Below are 19,129 nucleotides of genomic sequence, written 5' to 3' on the forward strand. Positions count from 1 at the left end.
TGGATGGATGGATAAATAGATAAGGTACAAATAGGTAGATAAACATATTGAGCTGGGTAGGTAGATAGATGTATAGATGTTTTTTGATAGAGAGGGAGATAGGTAAATCAGATCTAGCGTGTTGGGTAGGTAGATAGATATATAGATTGTTCCTTTGATAGAGATAGTAAGACAGACAGACAGATAGATACATGTAGATAGATATATAGACAGACAGATGAAATCAGGCTAGGTAGGTAGATAGAAATATAGATCAATACATAGTTGATGCATATGTCTGTTGATAGATAGATTGGTTGATAGAGAGATATTCATTCTTGGTTGGTTTGTTGAAAATTTAGAAAAAAATGACTATATAAAACATCCAATTTCCCTGTAGGTTGAACAGATGTTTCGGAATATGAACGATATCTTCATCAAGAGCCTCCAGAGTGTTCAGAAGATTATGATCAACGACAAGCACTGCTTTGAGCTCTACGGTTATGACATCCTTATAGATCAAGACCTGAAGCCGTGAGTAATTTAAACTTTTTGTTCATTCAAGAGAGGGGGGGGGTAACCAGTCAAATACAATGGATGTGATGTTGGAGTTAGGGGTGCTGCTTAGAAAATTTTGGTAAATAGAAAATTATTACTAAATAGGTTCATTATTGCGGATTGAAATAATCGCTAGAGGGTATTCATTTGTCTCGCAATCTACTATGGTCAACAAGGAAATTCGTGATCACTCTCGCAAAAAGTGTTCACTGGCTTTCTAGGAAATTCGTGATCACTCTCGCAAAAAGTGTTCACTAGCTTACAAGTTCACGAGCTTTCGAGTGCCGCTGCAACTCTTTATCAAGTGACAAGGATTGTCCGATATCGTACTGTATTTATACTAATCTCCAAGACCGTACGCACAAGCGCGAGAACAATAGGTGGGCACTGATCCGTTGTGTGATTGGTCAGGAGTTATGCAAATTATATGCAAATACGCCGTGGGTCGGCAATATGCAAATGAGACCGCCAATTTTGGTCTCATTTGCATATTGCCGACCCACGGCGTATTTGCATATAATTTGCATAACTCCTGACCAATCACACAACGGATCAGTGCCCACCTATTGTTCTCGCGCTTGTGCGTACGGTCTTGGAGATTAGTATAAATACAGTACGATATCGGACAATCCTTGTCACTTGATAAAGAGTTGCAGCGGCACTCGAAAGCTCGTGAACTTGTAAGCTAGTGAACACTTTTTGCGAGAGTGATCACGAATTTCCTAGAAAGCCAGTGAACACTTTTTGCGAGAGTGATCACGAATTTCCTTGTTGACCATAGTAGATTGCGAGACAAATGAATACCCTCTAGCGATTAGAAGATTATTATCAATTTTTCCAAATTTTGATTCGTTGTCGGAAAAAGGGTAGGGTTATAACATAAATGAACCTGGAGCATGTTTCTCATAGGAGAAAATGGCTGCTAATGGAATTTCATCCCTTGCAACCTCAGAATGATGGTGATTTGTGCAATACAAATGTGTAAAGCTGCGACTCTGTATAGAACCAGCTGGTTGGTTGTCATGACAGTTACGCCACACTTCGGTACTCTATCTTTCTTTGGTATAGTTGATGCTGGATAGAGTACTGATGCAAAAAGCAAGTGATTTCGGACCATGTGATGTGCTGTGGTCTATGTATAAAACCTTGCTCAGCTGTGCATGTACCAACTCATTTTCCAACCCTAAACCTGCCTCTCTCTCCTTCACTAAATATCCTTATCTGTTTATATGACATCTAGATAGATCCTTGTCATGTCATTGGTTGTACTTGTTTGATATCGATCATTCAGCCATTTTTCAACTTCACGATCATCATCATTCATGTAATTTTGGATCAATTAATTGTGCATATATTTTGGATATTGCACGCTCGCCCAAACCACCAGCACTATACATACTCGTGTTTGCAGCGTGTATTACTGTTTGTGGCAATCATCAGACTGCGCTCCAAGGCTGCATGCACTTTTGTATCAAAATTCATAAATGTCAATTGACCATAATAATAAATTGGTACTTATATAGCGCATAATCAATTAAAATTGCTCTCTGCACTTTATGCAAATTTTTCTCCAATATTACAATTACACTACTAAAAAAATAAGTATGTTTTCAAATGTCTTTTAAATGACCATGATCTATTTTTCATATAAAACGAATAATGAATATTGTTCAATTGTGCAATGGACAGAATACTTCATTTGATGAGAAGATGAAATGGTCCATTGCACTCATAAACATTCAATATTTGTATGATATATATCTAAATCACATCCCTTAAATTATCTCAATCTAAATCTTGCAGCTGGTTGATAGAGGTAAATGCCTCTCCATCACTAACAGCAAGCAGTGAAGAAGATTACATCCTCAAGTTTGGTCTCCTGGAAGATGTCCTTCACATCATAGATATGGAAGGAAGGTATGTTGCCTGTATAAAGTTCCTTTGAATTTATCCAAGTAATCTCATTGTCAAGTTTTACATTAAACGGGGAATATGATACCATTTAAAAAAAAATGAAATGAAAAATGAAAATCCATATTTTATTATTCGAAATAGACATTTGGTTGCTTATTCATAAACGTGTGTCTATTACCCTTGTCACATGTGATGTACTATAACTCCACACATTGCCTTATATGATTAAGTCTTTTTGCTGAAGGTATGACAATAGCAATTGCTTGCATTGCTTCAAACACAACCACAGGCATGGGCAAACCCCTATGTCATTCAACTACATTAGGCTGCATAGAATAAATGACTTTGCTCATGATTTCCCAGCTATATTTTGGTTACAAGAACTTGATATTTTGCCTAATCTGAGGTCTTGTGTGTTAGAGTCATTGTAACACCAATGAGAATGTGAAAACACATGATGGGTAGGCAATAATTTGCTTTCATGTTCACCTTCATGTGCCTTGAGCCCCCATGTTTGCTTTTGTTTCAACATCTGATTCTTGCCTCTTTCCCCTGTAGGATGATGGGTAAAGAGAAGCGGATAGGAGGATTTGATCTGATGTGGGACGATGGACCCGTCATGGCTGAAGAGGGCGGTGTGGACTGTATCAGCCCTCCTTCATACTCAACAAACACATTCCTGGGTAAGTACTGGGGACCGTTTCATATAGTCCGGCAGCCAAGGGGGGTAAGGTTGCATTGGAATGTCATAGTTTTTTTTTTAACTGATTTTGACTGGTGAGACCTTCTATTTGAAGAATCTACATGCTGGAGCTCTGTCAGCATTGAGCAATTTGAGATATACGCGAAAATCCAAAATGGCCGCCGGCAGCCATCTTGGATTTTCTGTTTACTGACTTTAGCATACCTAGAAGTTTAGAAACTTGGGAATTACAGGTTTTAGGGGGCGGAGAATCCAAATCTGAAGTTATTTTTGGGAAAAACAATGCATTGATGTCAAAATATACAGATAGCGGCCATTTTCCAAGATGGCCGCCATATAACATGTATTATATTGTTTATTTCCTGTATAGGGTACTTAGAATTTTCAAAACATGTAATATACTGGTTTTAGGGGATGGAGAGTCCAAATCTGAGGTTATTTTGGGGGATATAATCATGCTTCGATGTCGAAATATACAAACAACGTCCATTTTCCAAGATGGCCGCCATATACGTACATGCATTATATTGTTTATTTCCTGCATAGGGTTCCTATAGAATTTTGAAAACATGGAATATACTGGTTTTAGGGGATGGAGAGTCCAAATCTGAGGTTTATTTGGGGATATAACCATGCTTCGATGTCGAAATATACAAGTAGCGGCCATTTTCCAAGATGGCTGCCATATAACATGTATTATATTGTTTATTTCCTGTATAGGGTACTTAGAATTTTCAAAACATGTAATATACTGGTTTTAGGGGATGGAGAGTCCAAATCTGAGGTTTGTTTGGGGATATGACCATGCTTTGGTGTCGAAACATACAAATAGCGGCCATTTTCCAAGATGGCTGCCATAGAACATGCATTATATTGTTCACTTACTTTAGCATACGTGCAATTTTCAAGCCTTGGAATATGAAGATTTCGGGGGATGGAAAATCCAAACCTGATGGTGTTTAAGGAATGTGATCATGTTTTGCTCTCAAAATATAAATAGCGGCCATTTTCCAAGATTTCCGCCTTGGAATATGCACTATTTCGTTTACTTACGAACCTATAATTTTCAAAACATGGAATATAATGGTTTTAGGGGCCAGAGAGTAAAAATCTGTGGTTATTTTGAGGATAGGACCATGCGTTGATGTCAAAATGTACAAATATATGAACATGACGAAAATCTCGCGTTTGAGAGCTGTATACCCCATTTTTCCTTATCATCAAATCTCTTCTCCCAGTAATACAAATCCTATTGCCCTCAAGCATGAAATTTAAGTATAGAAACACCTGTTTCTTGACCTCGGTCCGAAGATAATTCACCCCAGCATCTACGGTCACAGCAGGGGGCCACACACGATGGATTGCAATGTGTTCCGGCGAGCGCATGGAGTTCCATGTATACACGCGTTGATAGAAAGTTTTTCTTCCTTTCTTTCTTTCTTTCTTTCCTTCCTTCTTTCTTTCTTTCTTTCTTTCTCTCTCTCTCTCTTCCTTCCTTCCTTTCTTTCTTTCTTTCTTCCTTCCTTTCTTTCTTTCTTTCCTTCTTTCTCTCTGTCTGGCTGTCTAATTTTTTTCTTTCTAGACTTATTTTTCTTCATCCACCCCTTTCTACACCTCTAAAGAACGTGCATTTGCCAATCATATCTGTAGTGAGGCCTATAAATGTCCTTTTCTCAAAGTTGAGGTGTAGGCCTATACATAGATAATACGTTTGCGATTAAAAAAATAGTTACAGGCATAGTTTGTATTTAAATTATGAATAAGACTTTGGGGTAAAAAAAAAATAATGATTTCATATTTTTGTGCATATCAGCAGCATGATTATTATACTTTGTATGTTGGTATGCCATTACTTCTATTTTTCGAACGTTAAGACTGTATCATTGCGCGAGTGAACCCATTTTCTTGCTGGACGGACAGAAACTATGCATGCATCGCGGTCCTTGCATGCTAAGCATACCGTAATTTTTATTCGCTTACTTTCCTTATTTCAAGGTCGATTTTCTTCGTTCGAAATTGAAAATGGACTAGTATTGGATGTCTGAATGTAATATGCCTTTGAAAACGTGATTAATATCGAATACAATAATTTCATTCCGAAGATCCTTCTACAGGCAGACAAGTCTTACGTAATAGCACAGCTGTTGTTTATCATTTCGTCCTTGGCTCAACGCTCATTTAGCTGGTCCGTGGTGGTGAAATCGAGACAAGGGGATTACCTGGCCAAGATGGGTTTATCGGGGTTGGAAAAGTTGTTTGAGATATTCCAAACACAAATCGGGGTATGAAACCGCAGTTTGCAGTCCGAAGTGAGGTCGAGAATCAAACGGGAAATTTTCGTAATGAGAAGATGGCCACCATAGAACAAGTATTACAGTAGGCCTACCGTAATTATATACAAGCAGATTCCTTATTTATCAGTCATTTTCTTTTTTCTTTTTGGACTAGGTGGAAGGATTAGGATAATAAACAATATTTAGACTTCAATTGAATGAGGCAGTAATTGAAATATCAAGATTAAGTGCAAAAAGTAGGATATCTTAGTTGTTATCGCTACATGTATGATGAGGCATATTAATCATCTGAATCATTTCGAAATTATATCTCTTGAATGACTATTTTGATGGTTGTATGGTTTTTACATATATCACTGTGATGATGCAATAATTACTCCTTAAGATAACTTAGAGTAACCTAAAGTATATGGGAAGGGGTGGGCTGTTTATCCTCTTCTGAAGTAATGGCTTGACCTTGACAAAACAATCTTAATCCTCCTGAAGTGATTAACACATTGCCAAATTTGCTGTAAAATAAATTTAGTTTCAAATGCTTGATTATTTTGCATATCACTGCAACTATACAGTTAAATATTACATATGCATTGCACAGACACTGTTGTCGAAACAGGATTAGACTTGTATGCTGAAAGAAAATGCTTGAAACAACTGTCTTCATTTGAGAATATAAAAAAGGAAAAATCATGTTTCAATATTAATCTCCATTTACGGGACCACTGAAAACATCTCTGATTTGGCCACTAGCAATGAGCCAATTGAAAGCTCTAGTTTACTCAGTTCACGTATGGCATCATCACGTCAGCAACACTGATTCCTATCGACTGCAGCCCTGAATTATTTCTTAGGACTTTCAACACCAATAATGAAAAACGCCCAAACTGTTTATCTAGTCAATTACTTGGTACCATCAGGCTGTATTGCACTATGAAGAGCATGAAGTGTTCTCCTGTAGCTCTTTTCCAGACAGTAGCCTAAACACAACGGCTTACCATATCTAGCACTCAACTGATTCCTTTATGTAGGCAAGATATCTTTACCTCTTGAAGTTCTTTGTTAATTGAGGAACTATGTAATGAGCACAGACAGAGCAAGCAATCACCACAGAGCCCTAACATGATGTCTCTCAGCCGGTGGAAAATCTGAAGTCCTGGGATATTGACCCCGCTGCTGAATGGCCAGCAAAGACAGACAACTTAAGGTGACACCTGCATCAAGATGAGACCTACAGAGTGTTATCCAGGACAAGGAAGTATGAGGTTGGCATGCCATGGAAAAGAGTGGTGCAATGTCAAAAGGCTGATGGTCAACAGATCGCAAAGTGGGGCCTCCTGACAGAACCTTAGCGCTTCTTTAGCTGAATTGGATATTAAAGGGGGAAAAGGAGAATGTTGAGCCAAGTTTCCACCAGGGCCTGCAAAGGTCGGGACCCTGCTAGTAATTTTGTGGCTGAATCATAATTACACATCGGGAGCAGTTAAGTAAAAAAAATCTCCTTGCCCAGAATGGCGATGAGGAATATTTACAAGTATGTTTCGACATCAAAGCATATATCCCCAAACAAACCTTAGATTTGGACTCTCCATCCCCTAAGATCAGTATATTCCATGTTTTGAAAATTCTAGGTACCCTATACAGGAAATAAACAATATAATGCATGTACGTATATGGCGGCCATCTTCAAAAATGGCCGCTAGCTACTTGTATATTTTGATATCGAAGCATGGTTAAATCCCCAAATAAACCTCAGATTTGGACTCTCCATCCCCTAAAACCAGTATATTCCATGTTTTCAAAATTCTATAGGAACCCTATGCAGGAAATAAACAATATAATGCATGTACGTATATGGTGGCCATCTTGGAAAATGGACCTTGTTTGTATATTTCGACATCGAAGCATGATTATATCCCCAAAATAACCTCAGATTTTGACTCTCCATCCCCTAAAACCAGTATATTCCATGTTTTGAAAATTCTAGGTACCCTATACAAGAAATAAACAATATAATTCATGTAATATGGCGGCCATCTTGGAAAATGGCCACTATTATTTGTATATTTCGACATCGAAGCATGGTTGTATCCCAAAATCAACCTCAGATATGGACTCTCCATCCCCTTTAACCAGTATATTCCATGTTTTGAAAATTCTAGGTATCCTATACAGGAAATAAACAATATAATGCATGTTATATGGCGGCCATCTTGAAAAATGGCCGCTATCTGTATATTTTGACATCAATGCATGGTTTTTTCCTCAAAATAACTTCAGATTTGAATTCTCCGCCCCCTAAAACCTTTAACTCCCAAGTTTTTAAACATCTTGGTATGCTAAAGTGAGTAAACAGAAAATCCAAGATGGCTGCCGGCGGCCATTTTGGATTTTCGCGTATATCTCAAATTGCTCAATGCTGACAGAGCTCCAGCGTGTAGATTCTTCAAATAGAAGGTCTCACCAGTCAAAATCAGTCAAAAAAAAAAACTATGACATTCCAATGCAACCTTACCCCCAATATCAGGGTTTGGCTGCCGGACTCATAAAGCTGTTCGTATCAAGTCAAAGAGTGACTTTATGAAGGACTGGTGAACCTTTCTTGTGGTCAATGTTATCACTATTAAATGTTCAGTGGTGATTATTTGGCGAGTTAGAAAGGTTCACCATTCATTCTTAAAGTTGCTCTTAACTTAAACACCCATCCGAACCAGGTATGGAAAGCCAGCAACACCCTAATTTGTCTGATAAGGTAATGCTCCACGCGTAGAATTCTCAAGACACAATACGCTTGTGCATGTGTATCATTGATCACATGTTTCTTTTTTTTTTTGACAGAGGGAAAATGTGTATTCATAGATGATAAATGATGTTGCTGGCTTTCCTTATAAGAAGTGAAATTTATTTAGAATTAAAAAATATCAGATGGGCTCAGAAAGCAGCAAAATTGAAAATATTTTGTTTGCCAGGTTTTAACCAGGAATCTACTGTCAAAGTTGTGAATAAATCAATACATAGGAAGGTACAACAGTTCAGTTATTAGATCAGTAATCAGGGGCTAGATTCAAAGCAAGTTGATATTCACTCATCCAACTTCTTGTTTATCTGTTACATATTTTCATATTATTACTAGATAAAATAGGATTCATTTACTGTGTATGGGATAAAGTCCAGTAAATATAGGGCTCAGGTTATTCCACTGCTGTGCATTTCAGGAAGGACCCCTATACATCATACTAAAAGTCCCAAGAAATCCAAGTATGGCAATAAACTATAGTTTCAGGAAAAATAATCCAGATAATTTGAACCAAGGATCATGATAAATAATTTCATTGTTCATTTTGTATTTAATGAAAACTGCAAACATATCAACCTTATTGCATGTTATGCAAACATGCATCATAGAAAAATCTATTTTTTCTACCTTTATGACAGCTAAGTTAGTAGCATCAATATCTCATGCTTGGATTTTTTGGGGGACTTTTAGGGGATCTTCCTGTGGTGAAATAAATCATGTTGCAATTAGTGGCGGGTTTCTCCCATAATTCTGACTAGTTGACTTCAAGTGAATGAAGAAAATTTCTTGCTGAATTGAAATGTATATTCATTCTTTTCTTTTGCTGTAGGCTGCCACAATGACAGGAAGAGACAACTTAGGCAACTCTTCAAACAGCTAGCTGCTCAACGCAAAACGTGACACCATCTCATTGTGAATAGACTGTCGTTTCCAAATTGCCTTATGCCTGTGTGCTATTTGTTGAAGTCAGATGAAGTTTGTGCAATGCAACTCCTAGATAATGATATCAGTAGATCTGATGCTGTTGAGTAGATAAGTGTTAACTCATCCACTTAAGATGGAAGATACCTCCTATAGTCATCATTGATCATGGGATAGAGTTAGATAAATAAGAAGTCTCTGGTCCGAATCAGGTAAAGGAATGTCTGATTCAATCTGCTGGGCCCCAAAGATGCACTTATATGGATAAACATTCACAGTATATTATCTGGTACCAGCAAAATGTAATCCACTCCCCCTGAGAGCTCAGGTTCTGATTTCTACCCAGCTCTCTCTTCATAAACGAGATGCTGTGCCATCGCAATTCGCTGGATTCACAATACAGCGCACCACCTATCGTTTGCTATGGACAGGCTGAAATTCGCAATGCCCCATGGGAAAAGGTTGACATCTCTTGCACGCATGTATGCGATATGTGCGCACCACCTATCGTTTGCTATGGACAGGCTGAAATTCGCAATGCCCCATGGGAAAAGGTTGACATCTCTTGCACGCATGTATGCGATATGTGCGCACCACCTATCGTTTGCTATGGACAGGCTGAAATTCGCAATGCCCCATGGGAAAAGGTTGACATCTGTTGCACGCATGTATGCGATATGCTGCTGCACTGGCGGACGCGGTTCAGTTGTTTTGCATGAAATTCTGCTGTTTATTAGGGTCCAGAAAGTGGGAGTAATTATAGTGGAATTTAAACCTTTTTTTTTAAACCTGATGTCTACCCCTGCAAGCGATAGATGGCGCACCGCATTGTGAATCCACCATATTGACCATATAAAGCTTGTGAGGAGTAGATTATTGCGATAACAGTGGTTAGATTCCTTATGAGACTACTTGCCAAAGGTATTGAGGCACACATTAACACAACATTCGTGCAGTTGTTTTAGCTTCATAAAGCCTTTTAATAATTACAAAAGTACTGGTCAATATACATATTGTACATTATGATAGCTTCTGTGAAAAAAAAAATGCAAAATTGAACAGAAGTTAAGCTTTATACATGTATTTACAGTGTTCATATTTTTGAAGCTAGATCTATTTCCGACTTCTCTTTACATTTTTTTATAATTGCCATATTATATTTCTCAAACTTTTAACTTTGGCCCTTTTGGCTGTCCATGTGGTATAATATGGGTTTTAACTACCCCTCTGTTTGTCAATATTTGATCATATTACAGTATTCATAAGAAAAATTCCCATCAATATATTAAAAGAAATGAAAACTTGTACGTTTCTGTACGTACTACATTGACGTACATTTAATATGGTATCAAAAGTGACAGCTATTTTTTGACTGGCCGTGAAAATTTTCATGTATTAAGAGCTGGATGTAAACATAATCTTTGCCTTAAAAGTGGTTTTTGATGGAAATCTAATTAATTGCCCAATTAGTGATGTGAAATGATTTGTATGTTGATATTCGAAAGGTACGATTAAAACCATTTTCAATATATCACTTTCTTGTAATGTGTGCATCAAATCGGTTTAAGTTTAAGTCCACCCCAGAAAATGTGGATTTGAATCAATAGAGAAAAATAAAACTAACATAATGCTGAAGATTTCATCAAAATCGGATGTAAAATATGAAAGTTATGACATTTTAAATTTTCGCTTATTTTTCACAAAACGGTTATATGCACATCTCAGTGACATACAAATGAGACAGTCGATGTCTCTCACTCATTTTTTCTTGTTTTTTACCTTGTGAATTTTACAATATTTCATTTTTTTTACCGATTTGAAAATTAGGGCCAACTTGACTGAACCATTTAGTATCAATATAATGCTAATTCCACTTGTTTAGGGAGGAATTAATCTTTGTTTCACTTGACAATGAGGAGAAAATTAGAATATTTCATATAAGAAAATACAAAAGAAATAGTGAGTGGATGATGTCATCAGTTTCCTCATTTGCAAACTGACCAGGATATGCATTAACTGTTTTGTAAAATTGTGAAACTTAAAAATGCCACAACTTTCTTATTTTACATTGAATTTTGATGAAATTTTCAGTGTTATACTTGTTGGATTTTTCTCTTTTTATTAAAATCAACTTTATGTTGGTGTAGACTTGCCCCATAACTTATAAGTAGGGAAATTATATCAGAAGACATGCATAGAAATAATCACTGAAACATGTGCAAATATGGCCTTGAAAAACTTTCACAAATATATCTGGCTCGGAATTGACAACCCCTCTGATGAAAAGTTAAAAAGCAGAAAAATGAAAATTGGTAAATGTTAGATGAAAATTGGTGAATGTCAGATGAAAGAATTTTCAAAAAGAGCAGCTCCATCAGATTTCCAAACTTGTAATTTTCAACCCCTTCAACAAGATGAAAGAATCACGTTCCATTACATGGGGGAACTGCTAACATATGTCACAATACATGACATTTGCATGATTTTGGGAGCCCTGATTTGTTCGCAAGTAGATTGCGCATCAAATAGCGTCACGTAGCACCATGTCATGAAATACCAGACCAGTGTAAGGTAATGCTTGAGGTTCAGTGCCAAAATATTAGAATTCTTAGTTTAATTTTGGAGACAATTGACGTTAACTATTCGTAAATTGTGCACAACCTTGTCGGGCCACGTTACGTGGGGCACACATATCACAAGTTAGTGAAGAGGTTACGCCTTAAAAGGCATGCACAGTTTGGCTGTAATGAACGGAAATTCACAAATCATCATGGAGTCCGACTGTATGCCCCAATTAATGACAACGAAGTGAATGACGTGACAGTGCATGAACTATTCGTAAATACTGCATGAAAATGCTGTGCCTACATGTATGCGTAAATTTGCACTCTGAGGCACTTTGTGGCCCACATTGTCACATATTAACGAGATTGTGCACATGAGGGAACCAACATCATGCAAGTGTCATAGTAGCATTAGTCAGATTTCCCTGATTTCAATTTTGAATGTATATCATCAAACAGAGAAGGCCATGACCAGGGCTCCGTAACACGAAGGTTTGCAATCAATCGCTAAATACCAATGACCAATCAAGATCATCGTTGCATGCGCGCTCTGTTTAAAATACTGACCGGGAACCAATCAGTGCGGTTCTTTCGCATTTGCAATTCATCGCAAACCTTTGTGTTACGGAGCCCTGGACTATTGTCACTGCTATGAGCAACATCATCTAAACAATTTATCCTGACAAGAATCCTTTAAAAAATGTTTGCTGTTACACAAGATAGTTGTACAAGCATTTGTTATACTGAAATAAAGCCATTTGATTGGAACATAAAGTTTGGTGATGCTAGCTTTTGTGTTCTGAAACGGGCCCATGCTCTATTTCAGATACCGAAGTATATATACCACAGGAATGCGAAAATTCAAGTTATAAATAAGCTACAACCAGTTTTCTGAGTCCCATTTCATGAAGATTTGTTATAATAACATATTTACTATCAGCCAATCAGATTAAAGGATTTCAGTAGCTTTTCACTATTATAACGGTTTTATGAAATAGGCCCCAGATCAAGAAATGGCCCGTCTATCTTGCTTCTGCCCCACCTACATCCATCAAGTCCTCGTCTCCATGGGCGGCCATGCTCCTCTCTGCAGCGAGCTTCTCCAGCCTGACCGTATAGAAACCGTTAAAGTCTAACCTATGGATGATATTCATCATGTTGTGCTCGCAGTTGGCCGTGCTGAACAGGCTCAACTTGTCGAGGAGTGAAATGAGAAGCGACGAGAAGTTGGAATCAAAGTTGTGGACGGTGTTGGCGAAGTCGTCGCTGGCGTTGATCTGTTCAATGTGCTCACTCACCACCTGTAGAGAGAGAGGAAGATAGGAAATTGGAACATATTTTTCGTTGTAAGGCAGACATAATGGCCCAAATTCACAATGGTGGTTTTTTAAAACCATCAGTTGAACCCATGGTTCATGCAGATTTCCTGTATAAATTATGCTTATTTACTGCGTATATTAAAACGTGTCCAATGCTGATGCATGCTTTTGTCACGGTGAGCCAAATTGATGCCTGTTGCCACGGTTAAGTATGCTTTTTTATTCATGAGTCCACTGTTTGAAGAGGACTCATTAATTCATCAATTGTTACAGGAAATTATTTGAACATAAAGATAGCCCTCTTCAGAAAATACCGACTGTCATTCTGAGGGATTCTGGGGGTATTCCAGAGTATAAATGTTAACTTGAATCATAATGCAAGTGCAAATGGTAAAATGCAGTACTACCAATGTCTAGTTAGTGGCCAGTGGGTGATATCAAGTCCAGTGTTGACCTTTTGGTGTTGGTGTTTGGTCAATTTTACACGATTAAAACACCAAACATAAATTGAAGATGGCCCCGAAAAGTCACTCACTAGTTGTTGAGATGTCAATAATGTGATCTGGATCAGTTTTACAAACTCTGAATAAGTTTTGGAGCTAGGGGAAGCAATCCAAATTTCAACACCAATGCCAACACAGACTTGAAATCACCCAGTACGGCACACCACACTAAACTTGTTACCTTTGAGACTGTCCTTCTTCTCTCAGAGTCCTGCTTATCCCTGTCCTTATCACTCTTTGGTGGGGTACCAGCATCGACAAGCAAGCTAACCTCTGCATCAACATTCATCGTTTGTGTAACTCTCTGTATAAAAAAGTTAAAATTCACTGTTACGGCCTGTTATAGCTAGATAATTTCACACATCATCGTACCATTGAAACAGAAATGAATGTCTGATTTATGGCTGTTGCTATATGGTCAAATAGATGAGATTTGGCAAATAAATTTATTGATTTAGCCATTACCCCATTGAGCCCATGAAAACCTGTGAACATGGCATGATTTGTGTATCATACTCAATTCTCAATGGGGCTACAGGGGGTGGGCCTGATTGCTCTCCACCCCCCCATGATTCTTCTTGTAGTAAACAAAAGGGGAAGCAAAAATCTAAAATTAAAGTAAAAAGGAAGAGGAGGAGTACCAGATAGAAATATCTAGGTCACGTGCATGAAACTCTGCCAGATATTTCCCATATATCTACATGTATTATTCAATTCGATTGCAAAAAAAATATATATCTATATATATCATCTTGAATCAAGAGCAGTTAGCTATATCTTGAGTTTTCTAGCAAAAACATTTGTTAATTCCTATGCATATGAAATCAAGCAAACGACAAGCAGAAGCAATTGCTACTTTCTATGCATCTGGTCCATTAAGTTGACATTAGCCCATGACGTGTGCATGTACAGGTTTATTAGACAAGCTGGTTGTATCTAAACAAGGATTAGACCACGTGGGATGAGACAAAACCGAATCTAGACTAATCAGCAAGTTACCCTATTCAGTGACCTTTGACCTGGTTTGAAGACACTCCATTCGATTCCTTTTCATCAAACCATGTAACAGAGAACAATTTTTTCTCAACTTTGGAATCTGTTTCCGGCAATGATATTCTCTTTTTACATTTTAACATCAGAAGTCTCAACAAAAACTTTGATCGTTTGGATTTTTTCACAAAGCAGCTAAAGTTCAATCATTCTATCTTAGGAATTAGTGAGACTTGGCTTAAAGACACGCCATCCTCTTATTTTTCTATGAATGGTTTTAACTTTGTTTCTTCTAGTCGCATTGGCAAAAGAGGTGGTGGAGTGGGAATTTATGTCCCGGTTGATTTTAACTTTGAAGTCATCGGAGAGTTGACGCAAATATCTGATGCATTAGAAACTATCTTCATTGAAATTAAATTAAAAAGCAAGGGTAATATGATAGTTGGAGTAGTATATAGACCTCCACATTCTAATTCTAGCGAATTCATTGAATCTATACACCATATATTTTCTTCCTGCTCTCTTACTAACAAATCCTGTGTAATTATGGGTGATTTTAATCTTAATCTCCTCCAGCATCATGAAAACTCAGACTGTCAAGACTTCCTTGACTTGCTTATTCATTCGTCCCAACTATTACCAAACCTACTAGAATAACTGAATCATCAGCCACTCTAATCGACAATATTTTTGTTAACAAAACGAATACCGGTAACGTAAAATCTGGGATTATAGTCAGCGACATTTCGGACCATTTTCCTGTTTATAACTTAATATCATATCCAATCTCATCCTGTCTGCCTGCATCAGCCAACAACATTAAGACTCGCAACTTTTCGGAGGATAACGTTAACAATTTTATTAGGGCACTTGCTGTTGCTGAATGGAACTCTGTATATGCCACAGACAATGCTGATTCGTCTTTCGATAACTTTATGGATATCTTCATGCATAACCTCAATTCTTCTATTCCATTCCGCAGAAGCCGTGTTTCTAACTATAAAAAAACTCCTAAGCTTCCGTGGATTACCAAATCGCTACTCAAATCTATAAATAAAAAAAATAACCTCTTTTATAAATACAAAACTACTCCAAACACCACAACCAAATCCAAGTATACTAGATATCGTAATATTCTAACAACTTCATTGCGACTAGCTAAAAGAACTATTACTCCTCACAATTCGATGCTCACAAAGGCGATTTAAAAAAGACGTGGAAAGTTATAAATGATGTCTTGAAAACTAAGGTAGTCTCAACTCCTATTTCCAGAATTCTAGTTAACGAAACCGAAGTACAGGATCCTCTTGCAATTGCTGAGGAATTCAACAACTACTTCGTCAACATTGGTCCAAATTTGGCGCGAAATGTCTCTGAACCTAATTGTAATTTCAAACAGTTCTTAAAAACGCCAAACCCTCAAACGCTGTTTCTAGATCCAATTCTTGAGCATGAAGTCTTAGACATAGTGAACAATCTGAAAATAAACAAAAGTGCTGGGTTCGATAGTATATCCAACTCTTTGCTTAAAAAAACAATTACAGAAATTTTATCTCCCCTAACATATGTTTTTAATTTATCATTGTCTAATGGAACTGTGCCGAAAAAAATGAAAACTGCAAAAGTTATACCTATTTTTAAAAAGGGTAGTAAAGAAGACCTCGGAAACTACCGCCCAATATCACTTTTAACTGCACTTTCCAAGATTTTGGAAAAATTGATTTATTCTCGCACAGTGAAATTTCTTACAAAATATGAAATCTTATCCGATACCCAATTTGGTTTTCGACAAAATCACTCTACAACTCATGCCCTTCTTCTATTTTTGGATAAAGTTAGCCGCGCAATTGATAAATCTTTTCATACCGTTGGAATTTTCCTGGACTTCTCCAAGGCCTTTGATACCATCAACCATGATATATTATTGTACAAACTGAGCAATTATGGTGTACGAGGAAAGGCCTTGGAGTGGTTCAGGAGCTACCTAACGGACCGCAACCAATCTGTGAGTATTAATGGTGAGGATTCCTACTTCAGACAAATATCCTGTGGCGTTCCACAGGGATCGCTGTTGGGGCCTTTGCTCTTTATTCTTTATATAAACGACTTTCAATATTGTTCTGAAATCATGTCATTCATCCTCTTTGCGGATGACTCCAACATATTCTACTCCCATCACAACCCTCAAACTCTCCTTGATACTGTTAATGAAGAGTTAAAAATGGTTCAAAGTTGGATAAATGCCAATAAACTATCTCTAAATGTTAATAAAACTCACTACATGCTCTTCAGTAATTCACTCTCAACACTTCCTGGCAATTTATTTATACATGATACTCCTCTTGACCTAGTTGAGTCAACAAAATTCCTTGGCATATATATAGATTCTAATTTATCGTGGAAGACTCACGTGAACTACTTATGTAAGTTGCTGTCTCGAAATGCGGGAGTTTTAAATAAACTGAAACATGAATTTCCTCACCATATTCTATTATCACTTTCCTTTACTCTCATATCATCCTACCTCAACTATGGTATTTTAGCCTGGGGCAATGGGGCAAAATTCCTGCTTGATAGGATTTTATTACTCCAGAAATGTGCAATCAGAAATATTAACTGTGTTGGTTACCTATCTCATACATTTCCATTATTTCTAAAAAACAAACTACTCCGTATTTCTGATCTTTATACCTATAACTTAGGAATTTTTATGTATCAGTTAAATGCAAATGATATACCTTCTGTTATTGCCTCCCTTTTTTCAAAAAATAGTAGTGTCCATGGATATCCTACTCGGCAAAGTAATCTGTTTCATCTTCCTCGTGTAAGAACTTCATTTGCCAAAAGGAATATCACTTTTACAGGCCCTAAATTTTGGAATGCCCTCCATGATGATCTATTACATTCACCCTCAATATATGTCTTTCGACGAAAGCTGAAACACCATCTTCTCAAGGACTATACTTAGCACGAACACAGTTGTGTACCTTTTTAATTAGTTATAGCCTCATTCCATTTGCTCTACTGGTTTATACCAAATTGATTTTTTTTTTATGTCTTATTCTTTCATTGCTCCTCTATCGTCGTTGCGCGTGGGTTGTCTTAATCCTTGGAAGATGTCCATTCATCTTATTGCTGCCTTATGCCATAAATTTTCCATTTCCCACTCTTAGCAATGTTTATTTCCATTTTCCTACAGGCTCGAATTCAATTCAATTCAATGCCTTCACCTCACATTTTCTTTCACTGTCATTATATTACAACAATTTACAAGAATGCATTTTAGTACTTTTTTTTTCTAATATATTAAGTATACTTTTCATATTTCACGACATTTATTTATGCTTACCTATAATAATTTGTATTGTATGATATTATTGTTTGTTTTGTATAATATTATTGTTGACACTGTTGAAAGTGTGGTATGCTTGATATGAATAAAAACCTTGAACCTTGAACCTACCTGTATGCAGTTGGCAAAGGTGACACATACGAGCATGAGTTTGCTGACATTCTTAATGATGTCTGGATTGGTTAGCATACAATCCTTGAGGCACTTATCCAGGAAGTCGGTGTGGTGTGACAAGACATCATCGATGTTGGACACCTAGGGGGAAAAAAACAATCAATTACAATTTATCTCTCTCTCACTCGATACAAAAAGGTTACAAAATACATGGAAAGATTAACAAAATAAAAAAATAAGACTACTTGTGGTAGTCTTGGAATAGCTGACCAGATCATTGTCACTCCCATAATATATGCATACTTCAGTAATGTCCGAAGTTGATCTGGGGCAATTTCATAAAATATGGATGTCCGACCCCATGTAAGTGAGACCTTCATGAAATTTTCTGTCTCTGATTTCTTGTTCTTTTGACAGTCTGTAATCTTCTCAAATGACCATGACTTGGTCAGTTCATGAAGTGAAGTCAAACTTGAGAAAAATGGGGGTTGCATGTACAAAAAGGTTGATTATTTCCCGGCATTGCCCTCTGTCAATTTTTTTTACCCATCACAAGAATGGACCATTAAATGTAGTCTCTGTGACCTTTGACCTCATGACCCCCAAATCTACTCACATCTTGGTCACTCCTATAATAATGCAAGGGCAAAGTTTATAGTTCATCCTCGATCAGCTTTTTAATCTAAGCAATAACTGCACATTTTCATGTAATGTCAAATGTGATCTTTGACCTCATTACCTCAAAATCTGATCAAATTAATTTTACTCATATATGCATACAGTACATAAGCCTAGTTTAAATGGTGATTCCTTCAGTAGAGCATAATTTATTTTTTTTTAGATATTTCAATTATCTCTCTAAGTTATAAACATTAAGTTTAGTATTCCTTAAACTTCTCAGGTCATCATCACCCCTAGTATATGCATACTTGGGCCAAGTTTAAAGTTGATCCCTAAAACAGTTCTTTAGTTGGTGAGAAAGAAAACAAGAGGGTTGAACTATGAATAGCCAACTGTGGCACAAATCTCATTTAGTTCCTGTTCAAATCCTCAACTCATTTGACACTTAAATTATTCATAACTGTTTGTGAATAACTGAAGAAAGTACTTTTCCTCATCATGGAAGC

The 19,129-nt window shown here is 37.0% G+C and overlaps 2 protein-coding genes across 3 annotated transcripts in view; one reads left to right on the forward strand and one right to left on the reverse strand.

Moving 5' to 3' along the window:
* LOC121407914 (probable tubulin polyglutamylase TTLL9) overlaps positions 1 to 9,450 on the forward strand; it is a 28,618-nt gene extending 19,168 nt beyond the window's left edge. For both annotated transcript variants that reach the window (XM_041599158.1, XM_041599157.1), the window contains exons 10-13: positions 380 to 513; positions 2,341 to 2,454; positions 3,010 to 3,134; positions 9,069 to 9,450. In XM_041599158.1, coding sequence (XP_041455092.1) covers positions 380 to 513; positions 2,341 to 2,454; positions 3,010 to 3,134; positions 9,069 to 9,139 — 444 coding nt within the window. In that variant the 3' untranslated portion in view covers positions 9,140 to 9,450. The remainder of the gene's footprint in view (positions 1 to 379; positions 514 to 2,340; positions 2,455 to 3,009; positions 3,135 to 9,068) is intronic.
* A 2,834-nt stretch (positions 9,451 to 12,284) lies between these two features.
* The window catches only part of LOC121407916 (gamma-tubulin complex component 2-like), a 28,573-nt gene continuing 21,728 nt past the window's right edge, over positions 12,285 to 19,129 (reverse strand). Inside the window, exons 17-19 of the mRNA XM_041599159.1 lie at positions 18,000 to 18,143; positions 13,728 to 13,850; positions 12,285 to 13,025 (exon numbers count right to left, since the gene is read on the reverse strand). Coding sequence (XP_041455093.1) covers positions 12,747 to 13,025; positions 13,728 to 13,850; positions 18,000 to 18,143 — 546 coding nt within the window. The 3' untranslated portion in view covers positions 12,285 to 12,746. The remainder of the gene's footprint in view (positions 13,026 to 13,727; positions 13,851 to 17,999; positions 18,144 to 19,129) is intronic.

This window comes from Lytechinus variegatus, chromosome 2 (genome assembly GCF_018143015.1).
Source record: "Lytechinus variegatus isolate NC3 chromosome 2, Lvar_3.0, whole genome shotgun sequence".
Lineage (NCBI taxonomy): Eukaryota > Metazoa > Echinodermata > Echinoidea > Temnopleuroida > Toxopneustidae > Lytechinus > Lytechinus variegatus.